This window comes from Brachyhypopomus gauderio, chromosome 7 (assembly GCF_052324685.1).
Source record: "Brachyhypopomus gauderio isolate BG-103 chromosome 7, BGAUD_0.2, whole genome shotgun sequence".
In the NCBI taxonomy this organism is placed as follows: domain Eukaryota; kingdom Metazoa; phylum Chordata; class Actinopteri; order Gymnotiformes; family Hypopomidae; genus Brachyhypopomus; species Brachyhypopomus gauderio.
The window spans coordinates 8,247,492-8,270,789 of record NC_135217.1 but is presented as its reverse complement, the minus strand read 5'-3'; the positions used below and the strand labels follow the sequence as shown (position 1 = coordinate 8,270,789).

General features: G+C 47.6%; 1 protein-coding gene across 2 annotated transcripts; it reads right to left on the bottom strand.

Annotated features, from left to right (window-relative positions):
• Positions 1 to 244: 244 nt before the first annotated feature.
• On the bottom strand, positions 245 to 23,010 carry ass1 (argininosuccinate synthase 1). Of its 2 annotated transcripts, none has more exons than XM_077011423.1 (15): positions 22,855 to 23,010; positions 22,022 to 22,164; positions 19,716 to 19,784; positions 18,583 to 18,771; positions 17,833 to 17,889; positions 17,664 to 17,738; positions 16,310 to 16,380; positions 16,115 to 16,145; positions 10,966 to 11,056; positions 8,372 to 8,456; positions 7,027 to 7,091; positions 3,882 to 4,013; positions 2,826 to 2,982; positions 882 to 947; positions 245 to 794 (listed from the first exon to the last, which is right to left on the bottom strand). In XM_077011423.1, exons 2-15 carry the CDS (start codon positions 22,121 to 22,123, stop codon positions 755 to 757), a joined length of 1,230 nt encoding a protein of 409 aa, XP_076867538.1. In that variant the 5' UTR covers positions 22,124 to 22,164; positions 22,855 to 23,010; the 3' UTR covers positions 245 to 754. The 2 variants fall into 2 exon arrangements, with proteins under 2 accessions (XP_076867538.1, XP_076867539.1); XM_077011424.1 differs by lacking the exon at positions 22,855 to 23,010 and adding an exon at positions 22,287 to 22,310.
• Positions 23,011 to 23,298: the final 288 nt, after the last annotated feature.

Below are 23,298 nucleotides of genomic sequence, written 5' to 3'. Positions count from 1 at the left end.
ACTAAGAACAGTTGTGAAAGTTTGGTTATCTTATATTGATGGATAAAAAAAAAAAAAGGCGTCATATTCAGGTGGTAATTTCCTGTCTGGATATGTGTGTGAGACCACGGGTACTTCATGGATAATTAGGCTTTTCTCTCTCTCTCTCTCTCTCTCTCTACACACACACACACACACACACACGTTATCTAGTGCGACTCGAAGCCTACACGGCCTGCCTAAGCAATACAAATCACAAACATCATTTTGTTTGAATGCACATCTTTATAACAGCTCTACTCTTTGAGACACAAGTGTACAAGACAGAACAAGGCACAAAAACACTATTCAAGTGTATGAAACTGTTGGGTAGTTGTTTTGTTCCAGGTTAAAAAGCCACCTCACGAGCCAAGCAGATCACTTTCACTTCTAACCCTAAACGGCCACAAAAATCATGGCCTGAGCCATTTGGACATGAGCGACGTAAAACAAACGTCTTATGTTCCATGTTTTTAAATTTTTGAATGAAATGTAACAAACTGTTAGAATGTGTGCAGTATGACTGAAGACAGAGTTGAACACCAATAACGAACGTTCACTCAAAATTTAGGGATTTAGAGATGGTATCTCTCTACTACAAGAAGGGGTTGTTAACGTTTTTTTAATAACAACTTCTGAAAGGCAGCCATGGCAAAGCGTACTACATAGCAGTTTGATTAGAGTGTTACAGCCAGAACACAACAGTAAGTGTGGCCGGTGGAGTGAGCCTGGGTCTTCACTGCTTCAAGCCCTGCAGTCGGTGATGTTCCCGGAGCCTAGACAAACAGAGAGGACACGGGAATCAGACGGACACGCCGACGAAAACCTGGAAGAGCGTACGAGGTGGGCGTGACGCCACCCACCTGACTGCGTTGATCCTGATGAAGCCCGACGCGTCACAGGGGTTGTAATCGCCTTGCACGTCCATGCTGAGGGAGGGAGCACAAAAGATGTGTTACACCCGTTTGGCACCAGGCCAGTTTCTCTCTAAAGGAAGAGCAGTTCAGAGAGACCTAGAGCGCTGGTGTTTGACCTGTGGGCCACAGCCCCCTAGTGGACCGCAGTGGTATTGCCAGGGTGCCGCTGGCCAAGTTTTTCTTTTGTGCGTGTTCCGCAAAGTAGAAACGCCTCAAATACACACAGACGCGTCAACAATTACAGATGTGACATTACGCAAATTTTCAAAAACAATTTAGTTCAAGTTCACTGCTTGGTCTGCAACAGTACAGCCATATGACTGCCAAAGCCTGATGAATTAGCAAGTTATTGTGATAGTGATATTAAGTCTTATATATATAGATATATAGTCTTGAATGAGTCTTGCATAGAGAAAAAATTACATTCTTTCACAATAAAAGATCGTGACGCTGGACCATCCACAAGCGGTAATCATATCTCTGACAAAGAAAGCCAAGCGTAACCCAACACTCAGGAAACACAGCAGTCAAGACCCAGTATTTGTTTCAATTTAAAAAGGTCAATTAAAATTTCGCACAGGCCTTGGAACGTTTTGTGGTGGGTTAAGTGGGCTGCCAGTCGCAAAAAGGTTGGGAACCTCTGACCTAGAAGATGCGGCTGAGTAAACTCTGTTGGGTTGGCCCCTTCAGTTTCATTCTTTCTGCTGTAGATGTGCTTACACAGGCCCTTGTCTGGGGGTTTGGAGGGGGCTGACTGGTTTTTTGGCCACTTTCCTCTGACACCTTTGTGAAGGTCCAGCCCTACAGAAACCTCATAACCACAACATGGGCAGACATGACTCCTCTTCACCCACCAGGTCTCCACTCACTGCTCTTCTCTGCTGTCTCCATTGCACAATTACCGCACGTTCAAAATCATGGTGCGGTGCTGCTCACTGGGAGGACAGTGCCATGTTCACACTGCTAACAAGAACCCCAACAATAAGGTAAACATTTGGAAATTAGCAGGGGAAGATGCACACACACACCACACACACAGTTTGCTGAATGCAGCAAAGTACATAAAAATCAGACCTCTTACTCTTCTTTGTGCATGTACACGCATCTATGTCCTAGTGCGTCTTTGTACGTACAGCTGTCTGTACAAATGTCTCTGTAATCGGCAGACAGCCACATTGTGACTTTTCTTCTGGATCAATATGGCGTGTGGGGAACACCACTGTGCTAATGACACCATTTACTGATTCCTGTTGAGTCACCACAGGGTGAGGGAGAGAGGCAGAGACACAGCGACTCTTTCCCAGAAATAGGAACAATTCTCTCTTTATGAGCTTCTCATTCATACCCAGAGGGCCGTGCGCCAAGGGAACAACGCAACCCAACACCGGCCCGGGTGCAGGGCCCCGGAGCAGAGCCGGCTGGGGCCCACGGGGGCCGACCTTTCAGCCACCCGTCTCCACGCTTAAATCGGCATGAAACGGGCCGCTCCCCCCACCCCGACCACGCACACCTCTCCCACCGCCACCAGGGCCATTAGCAGAAGACGCAGGCATATGGGGACTCCGCTTTGGTCAGAGCCGAGCTCTGCCCGAGGGCACGCAGAGGTCAGCACGCTGACAGTGCACCCACTGTTCCACAGTTACGAGGCAGAAGGAAGGAGAGGACAAGAGAGAGGAGGAAAGAGACGAACGAATGTGAAAGACGAGTGAATATGAAACGTTGGATTCACCTTCTAATTGGCCATGTCCACCTAATATTTTGGTTGTTCTCTTTACACATGGTGTGAGCTGAGCAAGAGGACACGAGACCCTCAACACACACACACACACACACACACACACACACACACACACACACACACACACACACACACACACCCCTCCTCGTTACCTGACGAGTTCCTCGTTGTAGAGGGACCTGGGGGATTCTCTTCCCAGGATGTAGACGTTCCCTTTGAACACGGACAGCTGAACTTTCCCCTCCACGTTCTCCTGAGACTTGTCTATGCAGTGGCGCACAAACTCGCACTCTGGACTGTACCAAAAACCTGGCAACAGGGGAATGGAGATGGTACCAGCCATTAGTCTAAAAATACACAATGGATTTTATACAGCAACAGCAGAAATTAAGTGCCCATCACATGTATAACACAATTACAACACATATACAGCATAAATAACAGTTTTTCTTAGGATCTTTCTTTCGTGACTGTATAACGCGAGAGGACGATCCTCAACAAAGTTGTAACAGTAGGAGGAGGGGTGTTTGTACCCATGTCAGGCACCACAGCGTTGCTAGAGACCGACCACGGTTGAAGGCCTCAAAGATGGCTAACTTCACACTAACCTACACCCTCACACACACCCTGCCCGGCTCCGTCCTCCACCATTTCCCCAACGTAGCGCTCTAACTAGTTTAATCGGCCTCTCTCGCACCCTGCTGTTAACACCTTTGTCAGGTGTACCACCCCCCTCCTGCGCGGGTTTAATTGCAGGGGGGGCTGATCTGTAATCAGCCACTAATGGGGCCAAATCCCATTATGAGAATGGAGGGCCAGACCAGAGAGCTGCCTGCTGTTACCTGCCACAGAGAGATTATCACACCTGAGCCAGAGAAAGGGGGGAGAAGAGAGACTCTGTGTGTGAGTGAGTGAGTGTGTGTGTGTGTGTGTGTGTGTGTGTGTGTGTGTGTGAGTGAGAGATATATGGGAGTGTATATTGATTAAGAACAGGTTTAAATGCTATGCTGACAGTTTTTTTTTTATCTTCATGTTGCATCTGTCGCTGTGTGTTTACCTGGCCAGGTGCAAACTAAAATTTATCTTGTGCTGAATGATCAATAATAGGACAATGGAGAGAGGGAGAGAGAGAGAGAGAGAGAGAGAGAGAGAGATTGATTAAAAAAAAAGGTAATTTCTGTCATATTTGGGAGTGCAGTGCTCCGTACCGTTGTAGAGGAGTTCGGAGAACTTGATGCTCAGGCCCTGTTTGATGCGGCGCACCTCCCGGTCCATGGTGAAGGCCTCGATGTCCAGGTGGGCGTGGTAGAGAATGGTGCCTCCCGGCGTCTCATAGATACCTGACGGAGAGGGAAACGACAGGCAGGGCCCAACGTGAGGGGGCGGAGATGAAGTTCTAAAACTCACCTGACGCATCACTGCATTTCACCTCGAGGGAAGAAAACGAGACACGACGCGAATAGAACCAGAAAACGCGAAAACGTGCGAGTGCGTCAAAGAAGTGCGGCTGTGTGCGGAGGGGCGTGGGCGCTGGGTGGAGTGCGGCTGTGTGCGGTGGGGCGTGGGCGCTGGGTGGAGTGCGGCTGTGTGCGGAGGGGCGTGGGCGCTGGGTGGAGTGCGGCTGTGTGCGGAGGGGCGTGGGCGCTGGGTGGAGTGCGGCTGTGTGCGGAGGGGCGTGGGCGCTGGGTGGAGTGCGGCTGTGTGCGGAGGGGCGTGGGCGCTGGGTGGAGTGCGGCTGTGTGCGGAGGGGCGTGGGCGCTGGGTGGAGTGCGGCTGTGTGCGGAGGGGCGTGGGCGCTGGGTGGAGTGCGGCTGTGCGCGGAGGGGCGTGGGCGCTGGGTGGAGTGCGGCTGTGCGCGGAGGGGCGTGGGCGCTGGGTGGAGTGCGGCTGTGCGCGGAGGGGCGTGGGCGTTGGGTGGAGTGCGGCTGTGTGCGGAGGGGCGTGGGCGTTGGGTGGAGTGCAGCTATGTGCGGTGGACACTACACGCGTGCATGTCCAGCGAGGACTATCGGCGTTTCCAGTGACCAACACGCCGTACCTCAACCACTTCAGACACTCTGATGAGACAAAATTACAGGGTAACGGCCCTCGTCCGTCAAGATATGCCCCGGCCCTTCCTGCTCTGCAATTTATATGCCCCGTGTGTGTGTGTGTGTGTGTGTGTGTGTGTGTGTGACCCAGCCACAGGGGGATTTTTAACCTGCACAGAAATGAAGCCATCACTCAGTAGTGCGCCGCCAACTTTTCACAACGGCGTCATCCGTGTAGCCGACGAGATTTCAGTTTGTGTTTGTCCTTTTGACTGAAGGCAGCTCAACAGAGCCACAGGACGGTTGGGGGGGGGGGGGGAATCGCTCAGACACCAGCGCTCACATTCTCCACTGGACAGGACCAGGCGCGATTCCAGACAAGACCAATCGATCACAGACATCGCAAGGCTCACTCGTGCATCAAGTGATGCCTCAGAACATGACTTTCAGAAGAATCTTTTCATTCTACAGACTAAAAGGGCATTTGTTTGAACTTTCCGAATGCCAGCAGAGGCTCAGAGCTAAATGAGCACGCTGCTTCATGCCCAAACAGGACTTCAGACAGGAGCCTGATCTCTTAAGCAGCCAGGAGTGGCGGTGGCCGCAGGTTTAAGGGAGGACACAGGCAGAGCTAAGAGGGCCAGGCCCAGGGCCATCTGATAACTCTCCCTGCGTTAAGCTCCCAAAAGGAACAGCAAGGACAGATTACCCAGACAAAAGCCCACTGATTTGCAAGTACTATTCTTTTAAACAGTTGTGCGTGTGTGTACACACACACACACACACACACACACACACACACACACACACACACACACACACACACACACACACACACAAAGGGAGAGAGAGGGCAAAAATGAGAGAAAGGGAAAGAGACAAAAGATGTGTGGGGTGTGTGTGTGTGTGTGTACATGTGCGTGTGGGTTTGTGCATGTGTGTGTGGGTTTGTGTATGTGTGCGAGTGCACAGGTAGCTGTGAGGTTGTAAGATTAAACTGTGACAGGCAATTTAGCATTCTTAGTGTTATCTGAGCAGAGATCCCCAACTCCTAGGCAGAGTGGAATTAAAACCAGGTTTTAACAGTTCAAAAGACCAAGCTGCTAAAAACACACACACACACACACACACACACTCTAATACTGCAATCAGATTACAGCAAAACATTAGCAACTATTTTAACAACAAAACGAAATAAATAATAATAAAACCCATTTCAAAATGTTACACACTGACCCAGACATTTTTTGTTTGCATGGATTCACTATTAGTTACAGCAATTACCATTAGAAATCTCAAATGTAAGAGTCTCAACACAGATTTATTAAGACAAATGGTAATAAACAATAATGCTTTGTGATACTTCTGTAATTATCTGGACTAACTGATTGCAGCTGGTAGCTCATTTTAACACACGTGGTGTAATCAGAAAGAGACACGATTAGTCATGAACGTCCCAGGACACTCAACTTCTCGATTCTCACAAAAGAGATTTTTTTAAAAATCTCCTCAAAAGAACATGTTTGAGGTGGCATAGGGGTTCTGTCAACACACCACACCTCATAGTCGCCAGAGTGCCAGACGTAAAAAAAAAGGCAGCTTGTGTGACGTGGATCAGAACCGGCCGCTCTCCTGACCGGACTTCTCCACCCACCTGGACGGACAGCCATGACAGCACATGCAACAGCAGCAGTAGGTTCAGCTAATGGCGACAGGACCGCCCGCATGGAGACCACATGCGCTCGGTACCTTTCTGCAGACAACTGTCAGAGTCTCATTTCCAAATCAACACTCGGATAACCCACTGTCCCTAAAATCTAAAAAAATAATAAACATCACACACAATCTCTCACTTCACTATATTCTTCTTGGGGCTTTGTTATAAACATAGGCTGTCACAGTGTCTACTGGTACACATTTGATAAAAAACAAAGAGGACATTTCAATTTGTTCCCGACACTCAGCTGTGAGAGGGACATGCAGGGGTGAGGGGTCACTCAGAAGTGACACAGGACAGCTAGACACGCAAGGCACCCACACACACACACACCCACACACACACACACACACGTGGGACTCCGACGAGACTGTAGGGAAGGAGTTTGACAGAACCGCCACAGTGCCGGGACCAGAACTGGGAGAAGCGTTCCATGATCTCGGTGAGGAAGGAGCTCAGAGGGAAGCGGGTGAGGGAGAGGAGGTGTGAGAGGAGGAGGTAGAGGAGGTGTGAGAGGAGGAGGTAGAGGAGGTGTGAGAGGAGGAGGGAGAGGAGGTGTGAGAGGAGGAGGGAGAGGAGGTGTGAGAGGAGGAGGTAGAGGAGTACCTCTGGACTTCATCCCAATGAAGCGGTTTTCCACAATGTCAATCCGGCCAACTCCATGCTTTCCTCTGAGTGGGGGGGGGGAAAAAATGGACATTACTACTACCACACGCGCGCGCGCACACACACACACACACACACACACACACACACACACACACACACACACACACACACACACACTCTTCTGGCTGCCATTTTAAAAGGCCTGTTTTGATATAAAGCCTGTGAACACTGAGGGATGATTTACTACACTTTTCTTAATTAAATTTACATCAGCTTTTATGAATGACCCATAAACATTTGTATTTATATACAGTGATGTCAGTAATGTGTTACTTAGTTGCTTAGTAACGTGTTACTCTAATCTTACCACTTTTTTCAGTAACGAGTAATATAATGAGTTACTATTTCCAGTCCAGTAATCAGATTAAAGTTACTTATCCAAGCAACTGTGCGTTACTATTTTTATTTTCCTTAGTAAAACTATATATTTTTGCTTTCTTCTTGGCTCAGTTCAACTTTTGTGTCTGACCGTAGCGCTCGACTCCGCACGACCCTGTGAGAGCGCGAGCACGTTCACGTCGTTCTGTGCAGTGTCCTCCCGTAACGATATGTGGTAGCATAAAGAAACACCCCTCAAAAACAGGGGAAGGAACATTTACCTGACCAATTTTAATGTTGCTTTGAGTTCCAGGTTTGAAAAGTGCTGAAATTTTGGCTAACATAGCCTACTTAAAATGCTTGAAATTGTAATGGTATTTTGTTTCACCACAAATAGCTGTCTGACTGAATAGTTCGCTGGTATTACGTTTACAAATATATTTCCAAATAATTCCACACAGCAACACATACAGCAGGAGATACATACATTGTTACTGTTAAAAATGCACTTCCAATAAAGTGACCATTGGAAAAACTCATTTTGCTGCTGAATGTAACTACTAAAGTAACTTGTAATCTAACGTAGGTACTTTTAAAAGCAAGTAATATGTAACGTAACTAAGTTACTTTTTAAAGGAGTAATCGGATTACTTTTTCAAGGTAACCAAGCCATCACTGTTTATATATAATACACATTGGATTCATAGGTCTTTGCATAAATAGCATTTACAAGTGTACAGTATAATTGAATACAAAAAGAAAATTTACAGCCATTTGGTCAAAACCCAGCTCCTCATGAAAATTCACTAAAGTTGCACAAAGTACAGGACTCTGGGGGCCACTCAATGGCCTCTGGTGCACGAGAGGCCCCCAGCAGTGGTGGATTCTAAATGTAAAACGTATGAGAGCCTATTAGAGTCATGACCTACAGACCCACCACTGTTCCAGTGCTGTCGTAACTCACCCGATTTCATTCAGATACAAGAAGATCTCCAGAGGTGTGTCCTTGGTCGTACCATCACTCCCGTGGGACACCTTGATCGGCACACCTGTCAGTGAAAATGTGTGCATTCACTCACACACACACACACACACACACGAGTCATATCTAGTACTAAAGCTACAATTACGCTAGTGGATCTTTTTAAATTTGGATTTAAGAATGTTCCAAATAAGAGTTGGCAGGGAGATTTAGTGTTCATTTAGTGCCTCAGGCCATGTGGGCCAACCCAGCACGAATTATGCAAGAGGAGCTTCAGGGGTCGTTGGCCACAGAGTTTGGCAGCATGTATCTTCAATTAAAGTACATGACGGCAGATTTGAGGATCACGCACCCAGATTAAAACACAGGGCTGCAAAGGATAAGAGGGCGTGTCTGGGGAGGAGAGGCGGGGCTAGCTAGATTACCTCTGTGGATCCTGAAGCAAGCACAGATACGCTCAACAGTTTCACTGCTTTGAAGGCTGTGAAATTGTGAACAGGCCATTCAGTAATTAAATTTCACACCCCAGCTATTGAGCAAACACCTTCCATTTACGAGAGGGAGAGTGTGCAAGAACGAGTGTGAAAGAATGCAAGAGTGGCAAAAATTTAAGAAAAATGGACTATATAGAAAAGCCATAAACAGTTCTGAATGACATCTGTGCCCTGATAGGTTTGTCCAATCAAAGGGCAACTTGTCCATTGCCGTTTTTGGGTACAGAGGGAGGAGCCAAACACTCCTGGTCCAACAATCTCCTCACGCCAGCAACACCTGAACTCCTAGAAATCTGTCAGAAGGCCACTTGTCCCTAGTCTGAAGTAATCGACTTTCAGGCCAAAGGTAGAAGAGATGTGGGGCTTAGGGTGGCCAAGGTGGTGGTGGTGGTGGTGAGAGGTGGAGGGAGAGTAGAGGGCTACGGGGCTCTTTTGAAGGGGAAAACTGAGGGAGAAAAAGTGTGGAAAGTTTTTAACCCCCCCTTCCTGCATCTGGGTGCCTCATTAGCATTTAGCATGCTTACAGTTGCCAATCACGTTGGAATGGAGCGTTTCAGGTTGCCCTTTTCTCGCCCGTGGGTGTAAAAGCCCTGTTAGAATGACACGATATAAAAAGGGCTTGACAAAATATTTTCAGACAAGGCCTTTTGTCGGCTGCCCCATTCCCATCTCCCGGTCGGCGGGGGCAGGCCCGATGGGGCACGGGGCACCCCCAAAGTGCAGGCCTCGCCCGCCCGACAAAGCACGCCTTCCCCCCAAAGAGTTAATAATTAGATTAAAAGTTCAAATAAATTAAGCCACGGCGTGAAACGCGGGAGTCTCTCGGAAGACGATAACCCCCCCCCAGCCCAGCAAGGCCCGGCCCGCCCTGCGGCCTTTCAAAAACGGGAGTGTATTCATCAGCGTCTTCCCCTCCTCTCCTCCTCCCTCCGCTAAGAACGGCAGCGAGAGAGCGAACAATGGTGCAGAAGACACAGTTGTAGGAAAAATTAAAACGCTCCGCATTCTTCCCCTCGCGCTCCACCTCGCGCTCCGGCCGGTCCTCGGAGCGCAGGAGAGGACGGCGGAAAAAAATTATAAAAAAAAGGAGGGCAGGGGCGGGATGGAAAAGGACGAGGAGAAAAAGGCGCCATGAGAAAGAGCAGAGAAAGCAAAATAGAATAAAAGAAGAATAAAGGCTTTTTTAAAAGCCCCCCCCCCCCCCCCCTCGGTTTTATTACTGGAGCAGGGAGGGTGAAGCAAATTTGGTGGGCGTCAGTAAACCACCATTTCTCATGGACACTAAAAGGAGGAGGCTGAAATACCTATGAATACTAATTGCACTTCAGAAAGGATCATAGACGGGCTAAAAAGAGCACAATGACCTCACTGTCTGATCCAATCACATTACCAGTTCACTGGAATCCTGTTTAGTAAAACTCTGTATTGGGGGGGAAAGGGGGGGGGGGTGCTTAGAATCCCCAGCATCGGTTGTGTCTAAGGAACTGGTTATTTAAAAAAAAGGACAGTTTTCCCTTCAGCTGCAAAAAGAAAAAGGCAAAACAAAAACCACCAAAAGAAAACAAAAAACCCCCAACCAAAAAATAAAGCTGTGGGTAACTTCAGGGGGTTTGTTCTAATGTAGCCAATCAAGATCAGGTGATCAAAAACACTGCAAAAGAAACTGCAGCTCCGACATAAAGAAGCGTTAGTCATGTGGACTGTGCCCAAGAGGGAGGCCTTCTCACTGAAACGCTGCATAAAACCGTTAACCTCGGCTACGTTTCTCTTTGATCAACTCCACCTATCCAACATTCTTCAGCGGACGCTGGCAACCCTGCTGTGAGCGGCCTGTGTGAGAACGCTGGATGCCCCTGGAAGCCCAAACAAACATCTGAACATCACTGGTTCCTTCCCAGCTTTCTAAAACCAGCCACGAGCAATGTTTGTTGGGTCGGGGTGTTTGGAGTTTTGGGCCCACAGGATTAAGCTGTGCTGGTGTGGGGTTTAGACAGAGTCTAGGTCACAACATGGTTCTTCATTAATCAAGATCAGAACGCAACAGAGGTCCAGCTCCCAACACGCACACCAACACACACCTACCTTTCTTAAACTCGATCACCAGTACATCTGGTGTGTTGGGAGACTGTTCAGGGCTCTTGGTCATTAAGTACAGGTCAGATGGAGCATGGTTCTGCAGAAAAGGAGAGACAAACGATCAAAACAACAAAAACCTGAATTCTGTTCTCATCACATCCATCATGCACCTTTGGGGGTGTCCATGAGATCCCCCCCAAGAAAAATAAAAACCACACACACATATCTCCTCACTGGCTTTGCCTGCTAACGGTTCAAAACACTTTCTTTTTGATGTTGTTTTTTTTTTTTTTTGAGCAAAATGTTTCCAGAAGAGTGCCACAAACAAGGGAAATCAACTCATGCCACTTCCACTTGGCAGAGCGTGGAGGCTCTCTCTCTCTCTCTCTCTCTCTCTCCCTCTCTCTCTCTCTCCCTCACGAGTGGGTGGGTGTGTTGAGGCGGTGGTGGGGGGTCTCGTGTCGGACGACGACACCCCCTGCCAATTACCCGACATTACGTCGTCACAGCAGACACCGTGCGTCGGGAGCTGAAGCAAATTGCAGGGGAACTATGCAAAATAACTACTGGGCGCATTTAAATGGAAACCTTTACCAGACAAACAGCATCGCTCTGGAACTACTAATCTCGTGTCCAAACGAGCAGCACACGCCATACCTTTAACTCAACGGCGGAGCCGACCGCCCAGCGGGGCTTCCGCTATTTTCCACATCGCTGCTCTCCGTCACAAGATCAAACGATAAGCAAGTGTCGGGAGGAAGGCCGTCCTGAAACGATTCGATGCTACGTGTTCACAGTAAAAATCAGGCTCCGAGAACTTCTGACTAATTGCAGTAAGAACCCCTGAATGCCAAGAATGCCATTTGAGGCATCTGAAGTTTGTGACAGGTAAAGTTGAACTCAAAAACCGAAATACAAGCATACATTTTGGAAGGGAGGAACGTCCATAGCCTGACCTGAACCGGGCAGCTTCGACCGCCAGACCAAAACGTCCGTTCTCTGGTACACCACCCACGTTTCCCTTCCTCGGGTCATGTTTAATTAATGATGAGTAGGGCTGGGTATTGATTCAAATTCCAAGAATCGATCCGATTCCGAAGATTAAGAATAGGTTTATTTCGATTTAATCAGATTTAATCGATTCGATTCAATCCAATTCAGGGTTTAGTATTATTAAAATGTATTTGAGCCGTTTCCTGACTGTTTACAGAAGCAACATGTTAAAACTAGTATTATATCGATATTAATCGGCAAATAGTTACTGGTGGCTGGCAGGGGTGCAATTACTTACTTTCTGAGGTGTATGCAAACATACTATCGGCGCCCCCCGAACTAAAGTTGTTGACGGGGGTAAGACGGATACATCCATCTATATTATATCTCATCGATTTGGCGCCCCCTCTAGTGCAGCGCCCCTATGCGTCGCATACGCTGCATGCCCCCTTTTTGCGCCACTGGTGGCTGGAAGACTGGTGAAAAGGGTAATCATAAATCTACCTTCAAGAAAGGTAATCCAGGACAATAAACAGAGGACATCTTTGAGGTGTCTATATCTGCAACAGTGGACTCCTACTGGGACACTAACCAGTGTATTATTATTATGATTGAAATAATTAAGAATTCACCCAAAAGCTCTTGCTACCAAATGCATTTTTATTTTTAAAGTGCTCACACTTAATAAACTGAAAGTATAAAATGTAAACATTTTCATAAAATGTATTTTTCTTTAAAGTGAGAATATAAGAACAGAACTGTCACGTTGAAGACCCCGACCCCTCCCGTTTGGGCTTGTGTGTTTACGTCGTCTGCGTCTACTCGTCTGTGTATCTCCGTGGGTGCGGGTGCGTCTTGTGTTCATCCGTCTCAACTGTGGCTCGTCGTCACGTGGGGTTTGTCTACTTAAATGTGCATTCGCGCAGCGTCCCGTGCTTGTCGTTGTTTGAGTCACACATGTTCTATGTAAATGTGTTTCATGTGCGCTGTCTGCGCTTCGGTAAATGTAATAAACGTAACGATTTGGAAAGTGCAAAGGATTCTGTCTCGTCCATCGCCTTGCACCCAACGTTACAAGAACATTTCAAACTTTTTTAAACTGTAAAAACACTGGGTAAACTGTCAGTGACATGGACTAACTGTAAATAGTCACTGACACTGGATAAACTGTCCTGTTTTTAGATTGCCGATTTGACTATCGTCGTTACAGTCACTGTCCGACGCCATGTTGTTTTACAGTTAGTTAGACCGAGCACGTGAATTCAGTGACGAGACGGGGGTAAAAGTTCACTGGGGGAAATGTAAAAAATTATTATAATAAAAAAAAAAAAAAAATTGATCTTTGGACGTACGAATCGATCATCATATGCTAATCGATTCTGAATCGGAAAATCGATTTTTTCAACACAGGCCTAATGATGAAGGTTCAATGCATCAGTGAAGGGGACTCAAACTACACGGTTGTTGTTTCAACAGGTGCCTCTACAACGTGTGGGGAAAACAGGATTCTGTGACTAACGGCCTGTAAACCTTTGGAATTGCGTTAGAGATTTCACTAGAAGCAACAACCGCGGCCGAAGCCTCCACTCATTCGAGCCGAACAGCTTCACCCTCCCTGCCCAACTCCAGCACACACGGAGTCCTGCGCACAAATCCCACAGAGTCCACGGAGGCAGAAAAACAAGGTGGAGAGAAAGCCACACAGACAGACTGCCACCAGATCCAGATCAATGAATTTCAATTCCTGCACCCCGTCGCCGGCCCAGGCCCGGCCGCATGCTCCCGAAAGGGCGTGGCGGGGGGGGGGGGGGGGCGGAGCTGCCGGGGGTGGGATGGGGGGGGCATTGGTGGCAAATGGCCCGTGAACCGCAGCCTGCCTCGTCTCCGCTGCACCGCTCTTTATCGGGCCCCCCGCCCCCCTCCCGCTCGTATTGTTGTCCCGCGGGGGCGGCTGAAAGCGCTGGCGTGAAAGACCACCGTCGCATGAACTCGGAGCCAGTAAATTTCTCACTTTCCACACGTTAGCTGCTTCATTGCCTTTCAATCAAAGCCCCCCCTCCCCGAGCGGGAAGTGAGGGAGGGAGGGAGAGGAGGAGAGCGAAGAACGCACGACAGGAGCGGTAGCGGAGGGGCGGGACCAGGCGCGGACGGAGGGACAGGAATGAGAGGCAGCGTCCACATTGGGGCACTGAGCTGGAAGTGACGTTTAAATTGACTATTGCTCTCTATCTGGTGCACGGTGATGGTAAATTGAGGGCTGGGGGGGGGTGATGTGATCGGGGGACGGGATGCATTCTAACCAGAAACGTTTGGGGAGCAACATTGTGCATCCGCAAACACAGGGTTGTGTATGCGTTTCACACACACACACACGGGTCCCACAATACCACAAACCAGCTTGCGGTTAAAATATAGCCAATTTCTGGAAAGCCACTAAATGTTCAAAAGTGTTGAACGCAACAAATACACCCCCCCCCCCCCCAAATCCCCTCAAAGCAAGAAGTTAACAGACTGAGAGCATTAGAATCATTTGTCAATTCTAATGCTCACCTCAGGCTTAAAGGTGAAGGGTCAGAAATCTTCTACACCATCAGCTTGGATATCCCCCAGGAAAATCAACAACTGTTCTACATAAAGGAACAGTGTTCATGACATATACACACACACACACACACACACACTGCCTTTATTACCGTTGTTATTTTTGTGTTCTGATTCAGGTAGCTAAACCAGTTAAGCACACCTCACACCAGTAGACCACAGGACACAACACACAGAACACACAGGGACCTGCAAGGACCCTACGTGCTGGGAAAAGCAAACAGTAGGGACCCTATCAAAACCCACCGGTCAGACGGAGGCTAGTTCAAAGCAGACTGTGAATTGTCCTGTAACCGTCATAGCAGCGGCAGGGTAACAACTGTACCGGGCCCGCCTGGGCCACGCCACCGCACGCGTGACCCAGTCCGCATTAACGAAGGGGAACAGAGCGATTCTAGTCGGGCCTGCGGAAACGCTGACCACACACAGCAGCGCTGCCTCGGGACAAAGGCCCGTCTGCCGTGCTGCAGAACCCCCGTGACACGCCCGCTTCCTCTCACCGATGCTTCAGAGCAACTAGTCACACCAAAGGTCTCATTGTGTTTACCAAACATCCTGATGTCGTTGTCGTCTCCCTTTCATACGCGTCCCCTGGTCGTTCTAAGACCAGGGGTTAAAGGACAGGCGGCGGGTCTTTAACTGGTCAGAGGTGCTATTTTAATGGCGTCTAATTTGGCTGCAGGACACATCTGGGGTCGGATGTGAAAAGGCAGAGGGGGTTGTTTAAGCTGTTGTGTTTATTACAACAACATTATTACAAACATTTAGTCAATAGTTCACAAATTATTACAGAACAGGAGATCTTCCATCTAAATTCTCTCATCAGTACAGTAATACCAAACAGCCTATAGAAACGTGACGGGTACTAGGCACATGTGTAACGGGAGTAAGGTGAGCTTCTCACACACACACACACACACACACACACACACACACACACACACACACACACTTTCCCTCACATACACTCTTTCCCTCCCTCTCTCTCTCTCTCCTCATGACACGTCTCCATGACTGAGATCTTTGTACTTTACTGTTAATGGTGACATGCCAGCGTCACGGTGTCACCATGAAACGGGTCCCCTCCCACGTTGAGGCCCACGGGGGGGGACAATGCTCATCCCCAACGCGCGGGCCAGCCAGGAGGCCCAGCTGGCCCGCCGATTCCCATGAAATCAGGAATTAGCCAGGGCCGGCGTGAGGACAGGTCAGTGTCTGTCCCAGGCCCGTCCGGGGGCCAGCGGGGAGCATCAGAAAGGGCAGACACAAAGGCCGGGGGGGGGGGCTGGGGAGAGGTGAGCGGGGGTCACGTGGACGCCCCACTCTGAGGGAACGCGCCATTTGAACGCTGCGGCCAGAGCTGGGACGACCCCCAGGCCCAAGCAAACAAGCGCAGATAGTGTGCATCGCCTCTCAGTTCTATCTGCAACGTTTGCTTTTCACTTGCAATTAATAAAATACAAAAATAGCATACCGGTACTCCCAAATGTGAATATTTACTAAATTGATTCAAATTTCATTTTATTTTTTTGAGAGCTCGTGTCAGGTGATGGTCTCTTACTTTGGGATTTTCCAGGATTCCAGATTCATAACTGTGGGGAAAGAGAAGACCACATTTAGTACAACAAGACTCAAGCTGTTCTCTAGTCTCACTGTAATTCAATGTCATGTTCCAATATAGCAGTCAGAAATAAGGCAGAGCATCCAAAACTCAGGTGTGTCTCCAGTGCTCTGGTGTTCGGATGCAAGACCTCACCTGATATGCATGAGGTTAGCGTCCATGCTCCAGGGGGCTTTTGGGGTAACGGGAACAGGAATACCATGTTTCTGAAACCAGATGCAGAAAGTGACCCACTAATAACATCAGGGTTTCCGATAATGAGAATTATTTGAACAATTCAGAGCATCTTAAGAAAATAATAATTTATTTTAAAAAATAATAAAAAGGAAGGACCCTGAAGGGGATTTAAGAACCAAGACACAGTCACAATCTTTAAATCTAGGTTGAAAACCCACTTATTTAGTCTAGCGTTTGATAATTAATATCCCCCTTAGATAAAGGTACAGATCCAGGGGTTCATAGACGAAGGGTTTTATGGTAGACTAGGGTGCTGGTGCTGTCATCCCGTCACTGCTCGTGGTCACTCAAGTTTGTTGACAGTGCAGTGGACGGATGCCATTGTCTCAGAATGCCCCCAAGCCTATGTTACCTTCTGGTTCTGCCTTTTTTTAGCTAGGCTGTAATAATTTAACTTAGTGCCGGAGTTGCTGCCACACTCCAGAAATGTTTATAATTTTACCTGTCCCGTATATGTCCTCATACAGAGCTAATTTTCCCTGTTTCATTTCTCCACATGGCTGCCCGCCTGCTTGAGGAATAATGAGATGAGGAGAGACAAGCGATCCATCCTGGCCGGCCACCTCCTGCCTAACCGGATGCCTACACCATGATGGACATTATTACATCTTTTTCGGTCTAAATGGACATTATTGCATCTTTTACATTCTGTCTACATTCTGTCTATATTGTTGTTGTTGTCATGGTGACCAGTGTCGGCCAGAGGAGGATAAGTTCCCCCCCTGAGTCTTGGTTCCTCTCAAGGTTTCTTCCTCATGCAAAAAACTAGGGAGTTTTTCCTTGCCACTGTCACCCTTGGCTTGCTCACTGGGGGCTAGGACTCGGCACTTGTAAAGCTGCTTTGTGACAACAACTGTTGTAAAAAGCGCTATATAAATAAAATTTGATTGATTGATTGAAGACTGTGGAAGGTATCGGTGTGTCCCAAGAGTATCAGAGAAGCATGCTGAAATAGTTAAAGAACCCCCCTAGTGGCCAAAAGCTTGTCTAACTCCCAGCAATACAGAAGAACAGTGTTGTCTGATTAGAGGTATGGCAGGTATTTCAGCATACATTTCAGTTCAGTTCAGTGGGGTTTGGGGTCTTTTAAAGATAAATGACAAATTGGCAAATTGTAGACCGTAATTAACCAGACGCAGTTCTTTAGTAGGTCCTGCTGGATAAAATAATTCAGCATTGTCATTTCATCAAATGTTGCTCCAACATCCATCTATATCTGGACAGAATGTACAAGTCTTTATGGATACGATACCCCTGCATATTCCATCAGGTCCTTCCTGCCTGGGAAACGGTTGTAAAACTCTGGGATCCTCCACGGGGCGATGATCTGATGAGAAACACACACGGAGTGAAAACATGATGCGAGGCGATGTGGAGAACGTATAGACAGCACAAGCCCCAATAAAGTCTCCAGTGCTCACCTTCACTTCAGGGTAGAGCGCATAGCATGTCAGCTCAAATCGAATTTGGTCGTTACCCTACAAATGGAAAAAAAAAATCCATAAATAAATAACCAGACAGACAAAAACATTTGACTTTTCCCTCTCCAGAACTAGGTGTAATCTGTGTTCTGGAAACGGCCCTTGGCCTGTAATGAAATATTTGTCTCCATCTAGTGGCCAAAAAAATGAAAAGCAACACCAAAACCATGTGTGATACACAATCATGAACTTTCTTCATGGAAGATAATTGATGTACATTTATCACACGCACAAACCCAGATTTAATGATTTCTCTACCCGTTCCTTTGCTTTTCTTTCACTAACCGCTCCACCCTCTCCTGTTCTCCACCATTCCTCCCTTTCCCCTTCCTGTCGTCTTCTCTGTTGTAGCTGGGGAGGCGAGACCTGTAACCCTGCACTGCAGCTGACTGATCAGAACATCTCTACAGAGAGCACCGTTCAGTGTGGGGCTCCTATAACCTTTTCCTCATGAGTTACCTGCCTGTATAAAAAATGTAAATGTAAATGTGTAAATGTGCCATATTTGTCAATTGTGATTTTTACACCGCAATTGAAATTTGTCCTCCGCTTTTAACCCATCTGTGCAGTTAGAACACACACACACACACACACTAGTGATTACTAGGGGGATATGGGGGATATATAGGGGTATATCACCTGTAGGTTCTGGATGGATGTCAAAGGTTCAACACACACACACACGCTCACCTTTCCTGTGGCTCCGTGAGACACAAACTGGGCCCCCTCCTTTTGGGCGATCTGAACCTGTCGTCGGGCAATGCAAGGCCGGGCCACAGAGGTGCCCAACAGGTACCGGTCCTCATAAATGGCATTGGCCTGCACCGAGGGCCAGATGAACTCCTCCACAAACTCCGCTCGCAGATCCTCTATGAACACCTGCACAGGTTGAAGCAAGCCATGTGCAGCCAGGGTCAGATAGGTTTATACTAGAGGAGTACGGACAGTGCTCAGGGGAGTCTATTCTAGAGGAGTACGGACAGTGCTCAGGGGAGTCTATTCTAGAGGAGTACGGACAGTGCTCAGGGGAGTCTATTCTAGAGGAGTACGGACAGTGCTCAGGGGAGTCTATTCTAGAGGAGTACGGACAGTGCTCAGGGGAGTCTATTCTAGAGGAGTACGGACAGTGCTCAGGGGAGTCTATTCTAGAGGAGTACGGACAGTGCTCAGGGGAGTCTATTCTAGAGGAGTACGGACAGTGCTCAGGGGAGTCTATTCTAGAGGAGTACGGACAGTGCTCAGGGGAGTCTATTCTAGAGGAGTACGGACAGTGCTCAGGGGAGTCTATTCTAGAGGAGTACGGACAGTGCTCAGGGGAGTCTATTCTAGAGGAGTACGGACAGTGCTCAGGGGAGTCTATTCTAGAGGAGTACGGACAGTGCTCAGGGGAGTCTATTCTAGAGGAGTACGGACAGTGCTCAGGGGAGTCTATTCTAGAGGAGTACGGACAGTGCTCAGGGGAGTCTATTCTAGAGGAGTACGGACAGCGCTCAGGGGAGTTTATTCTAGAGGAGTACGGACAGCGCTCAGGGGAGTCTATTCTAGAGGAGTACGGACAGCGCTCAGGGGAGTCTATCCTAGAGGAGTACGGACAGCGCTCAGGGGAGTTTATCCTAGAGGAGTACGGACAGCGCTCATGGGAGTCTATTCTAGACGAGTACGGACAGCGCTCAGGGGAGTCTATTCTAGACGAGTACGGACAGCGCTCAGGGGAGTCTATTCTAGACGAGTACGGACAGCGCTCAGGGGAGTCTATTCTAGACGAGTACGGACAGCGCTCAGGGGAGTTTATTCTAGAGGAGTACGGACAGGGTCTGCATCACCTTCTTGGCTCCCAGTTTTTCTGCTTTCTTCCGGGCAGCATCAAAATCCTCATCTTGTCCAATATTGGCCTACAGAGAAAAAGATCAAGATGTGGTAATTAGAGAACCAGTTTATATTTGTGCATGTGAACATATGCGTTTGTGTGTGTGAACACACACACCCTGAAACTGGTTTATATTTGTGTGTATGTATATTGTTTTATTATTTGTGCAGTGTCTTCCTTGTACCCAAGGTCACATCACAAGAGAAGATTGAAGGAAGGGGGAAATAAGGTCCAAAGTTTAGGACTCGGTGGCTGTGCCAAATCGGCACCTGTGCCAACTCAAACAAAGGACACTGGCAAAGTACACCATGTTCGTTATTGTAAACAAGTCCACCAAGTCCACCTAAACGGTTTGCTCATTGCTAATGGCTTTGTGAAATTTAGAGTGAAGATCTTTCAGTGAGGTTTCAATTATTGTTTTGGATCCCTTTGATGTTTTAACATGATGTTTTAGCAAAGCAGGTTCTGGTCCAAAACCATGCATGGACAGCCCAAGAAGAGAGGCAGCACAGGAAGGATCAAAGCCATTACGGGAACAGAGTGAATCATTTACAAGATATTTGAAGGAAGACGGAACCACAATTGCTCTGTACCGGTTAACATTAACCACAAATATTTCCTGGATTATCAACAGCACCTTTTGTTCACAACTCAATGGTGGAGTTTCACCCAATTACCCAATTATTGTGCCACAGGTCATCATGTTAATTTTACTGATGTAAAACACAAACATACACACACTTATCTTTAATTCGTTATTAAATCAAATAAAAATAATTTTGATTAAAGAGCTATATTTCCCAGGATAAATGCTCAAGCTTTACCCAGTGTTTGCCAATTGCCAATGGGTTGGTGAAACCATACCTTTAATGTTTTAAAGTTTAAGACACAAGGCAGGTTCAAACACTAGATGGGCTGCATAGTACAAATGCAAACACCCATTTTCAGCAGTGTCCAAAGACGAGTCCTATTTACTGCGTTTGGCATGAACAGTTCAGGAAGAGGGGCATTACAGAAACAGCAGAAGCCATTACGGGAACTGAGGGAACCATAACCAGATTAGTGACAAGAGACAGAACAGCAGAGTTCCGTTTGGTTTGACAACCACAGACCTTTACCAGACTCAAAACAAAACCAAACCAAAAAACACACAAAGAAATAAACCGACAGGACCTAACTTAAAGGGTAACATGGCATGTGGATATTAAATGTCGTGTACTGACAAACTGAATATGCCTTTTGTTAAAAACCTGACTGACGCAATTATGCCAGGTGACGATGAAACACCAACACTCCAGACAACTCGGTAAGACGAGACCCTCTGTCGGAGTGACCTACTGTTACACGCAGCTCACGTCTGAACATACCATCGTTTTCTCCTCACTTCAAAAGAGGCTTTGATGACTTTTGTTCTCAGGAAGGTGTTTTTCTGGTGCAGTCAGGCCACAAGTAATTCTGGGCAAACCAGCATACGACTGGGATTTGGGAACAGGAAACACGGCTAGTGCCGACACTGTGACTACACACACACATTTCTGTGATGCCAGCATAATTGTTCAGTTTTGTTTGACAATAACCACAGATCTTTACCAGACTTAAAACAAAACAAAATCAAAACAAAGAACACAGAAATAAACAAACAGACAGGTTCCTGACAGGTAAACATGGGTGTACCGATATGCCTTTTGTTACCTCTTTAAAATGTGATTGAACAATTATGCCAGGTGAAGATGCAACACCAGCACTACAGACAACTCGGTAAGACGAGACCCTCTGTCGGAGAGACCTACTGTTACACGCAGCTCACGTCTACACGTACTATCGTTTTCTCTTCACTGCTGTGGGCTCAACAACTCTTTTGTTCTCAGGGTTTTCTGGTGGAGTCAGGCCACAAGTTATTCTGGGCAAACCAGCACGCAGCTGGGATTTGGGAACAGAAAACACAGCTAGTGCTGACATGGACACCACACACACACACACACACACACTTTTCTCTGCTGCCCGCTGTGTGATTCTAAAAGACAAAAAGAAAACGCTACAACAATGAAAACTATTGTGAAACCTCTCAATTCCCATTTTATTAGCCCAACAGGGTAGTGATGCAACAGGTGAAAACGCCTCGTGTGAATTCTCACCGTCCTAGCCAACCAGTGCGCCCCTAAAAACGAACCCGCACGGTCCGAACTTCACACCACCGGGGTGTGCGGAGCTGTCGCGGCGACAGGTAGCGAGCACGTGCAGGTGTGAAGCGCGCTCGCTCACCAGGTAGGCGATGACGTCGTAGCCCTGCTCCTTCAGCCACACCAGGATGCAGGACGTGTCCAGCCCGCCGCTGTACGCCAGGACCACCGTGCCTTTAGACATCTCCTTCACTTTTAGTAGACTCCGTCAAAAGCTGCAATAACCTGAGGTACACACAAGCAGCGTTTACTTCGAGAGGACCGCGAATGGGACGTTAAAACAATAAAACGATCAAACAATTAAAAATAATAATTTAATGAGTCAACATACGTACGAATATACTCACATACTAAATACAAAAATCACATTTGACACGCATTTTATAAAATAACTGAATCTTCCTGCACGGACGGTGATGCGACGTGACGCACGCTTACTCACTTTCCCGCAAGTCCAACAGATATGACATCACTACTCACTTATAAATAATGTACTTTAAATAAACGCTCATTTAACTGCGTTATTTGTGTATTGGTCAGAATATTTGAGCTTTAAGGACAGACTAATGCCGAATACATTCGCCAACATTTAATGTCACTGCCTCGCTACGCTAACGTCGCGGTGAGAGACATGTGGGCCACGGAGGAGCCGATGGGCCCGATAACCCGAACTAACCACGTTTTCTCACACACACGTGGCCGTGTTGGACTAGTAACCATCTAGTTAGTCAGGTTTACCAGCCAGCAGCCTAACGGTACCCAAACCAGCACTGTCCCGGGTGAGCAGGCTGGATCAGCCGTTCTCTCTATCTAGTGAATCAGCACGCCCGACCACTGCTCGATCTGCGCCTAACAGCCCATATCATCCAGGAACAGCCAATTCTTCAGACCTGACCAGAAAAAAACACCACCAACCTGTTAGAGGATCTCACACACTGTCCAGTCTGCACCAGGAAGCTCTGCCTCGCTCCTCCGAGTCCCTCTGTCTTCACCAGAACCCGGAGAGATGCAGGACCAATCACATCTCACCACACCTCCTTATGCAATACTTCTCCGAGTTGCGTTGGGGTTTAGTCATGCTTCATTAATATTAGGAGACCGTTTATTGTTCCTTTTCCATGCCTGTTACTTTAGTGAACCCTGGTAGGTTATGAAATACACGGTAGATGCGTTTCTACGTGCTCGAGCTGTGAGGGCAGATAAGGACGCAGGATGGGACATAGAGATGTGAGATTATTGTGTTTTAGGGTGAAATTAAAGTAAATAGGCTACTAATGGGATTCAGGCAGAACGACATATCCTTGTGGACGATGTCTAGTATTCTAACCAACATATGAAAAAAGACCTGTGACGGTAGTA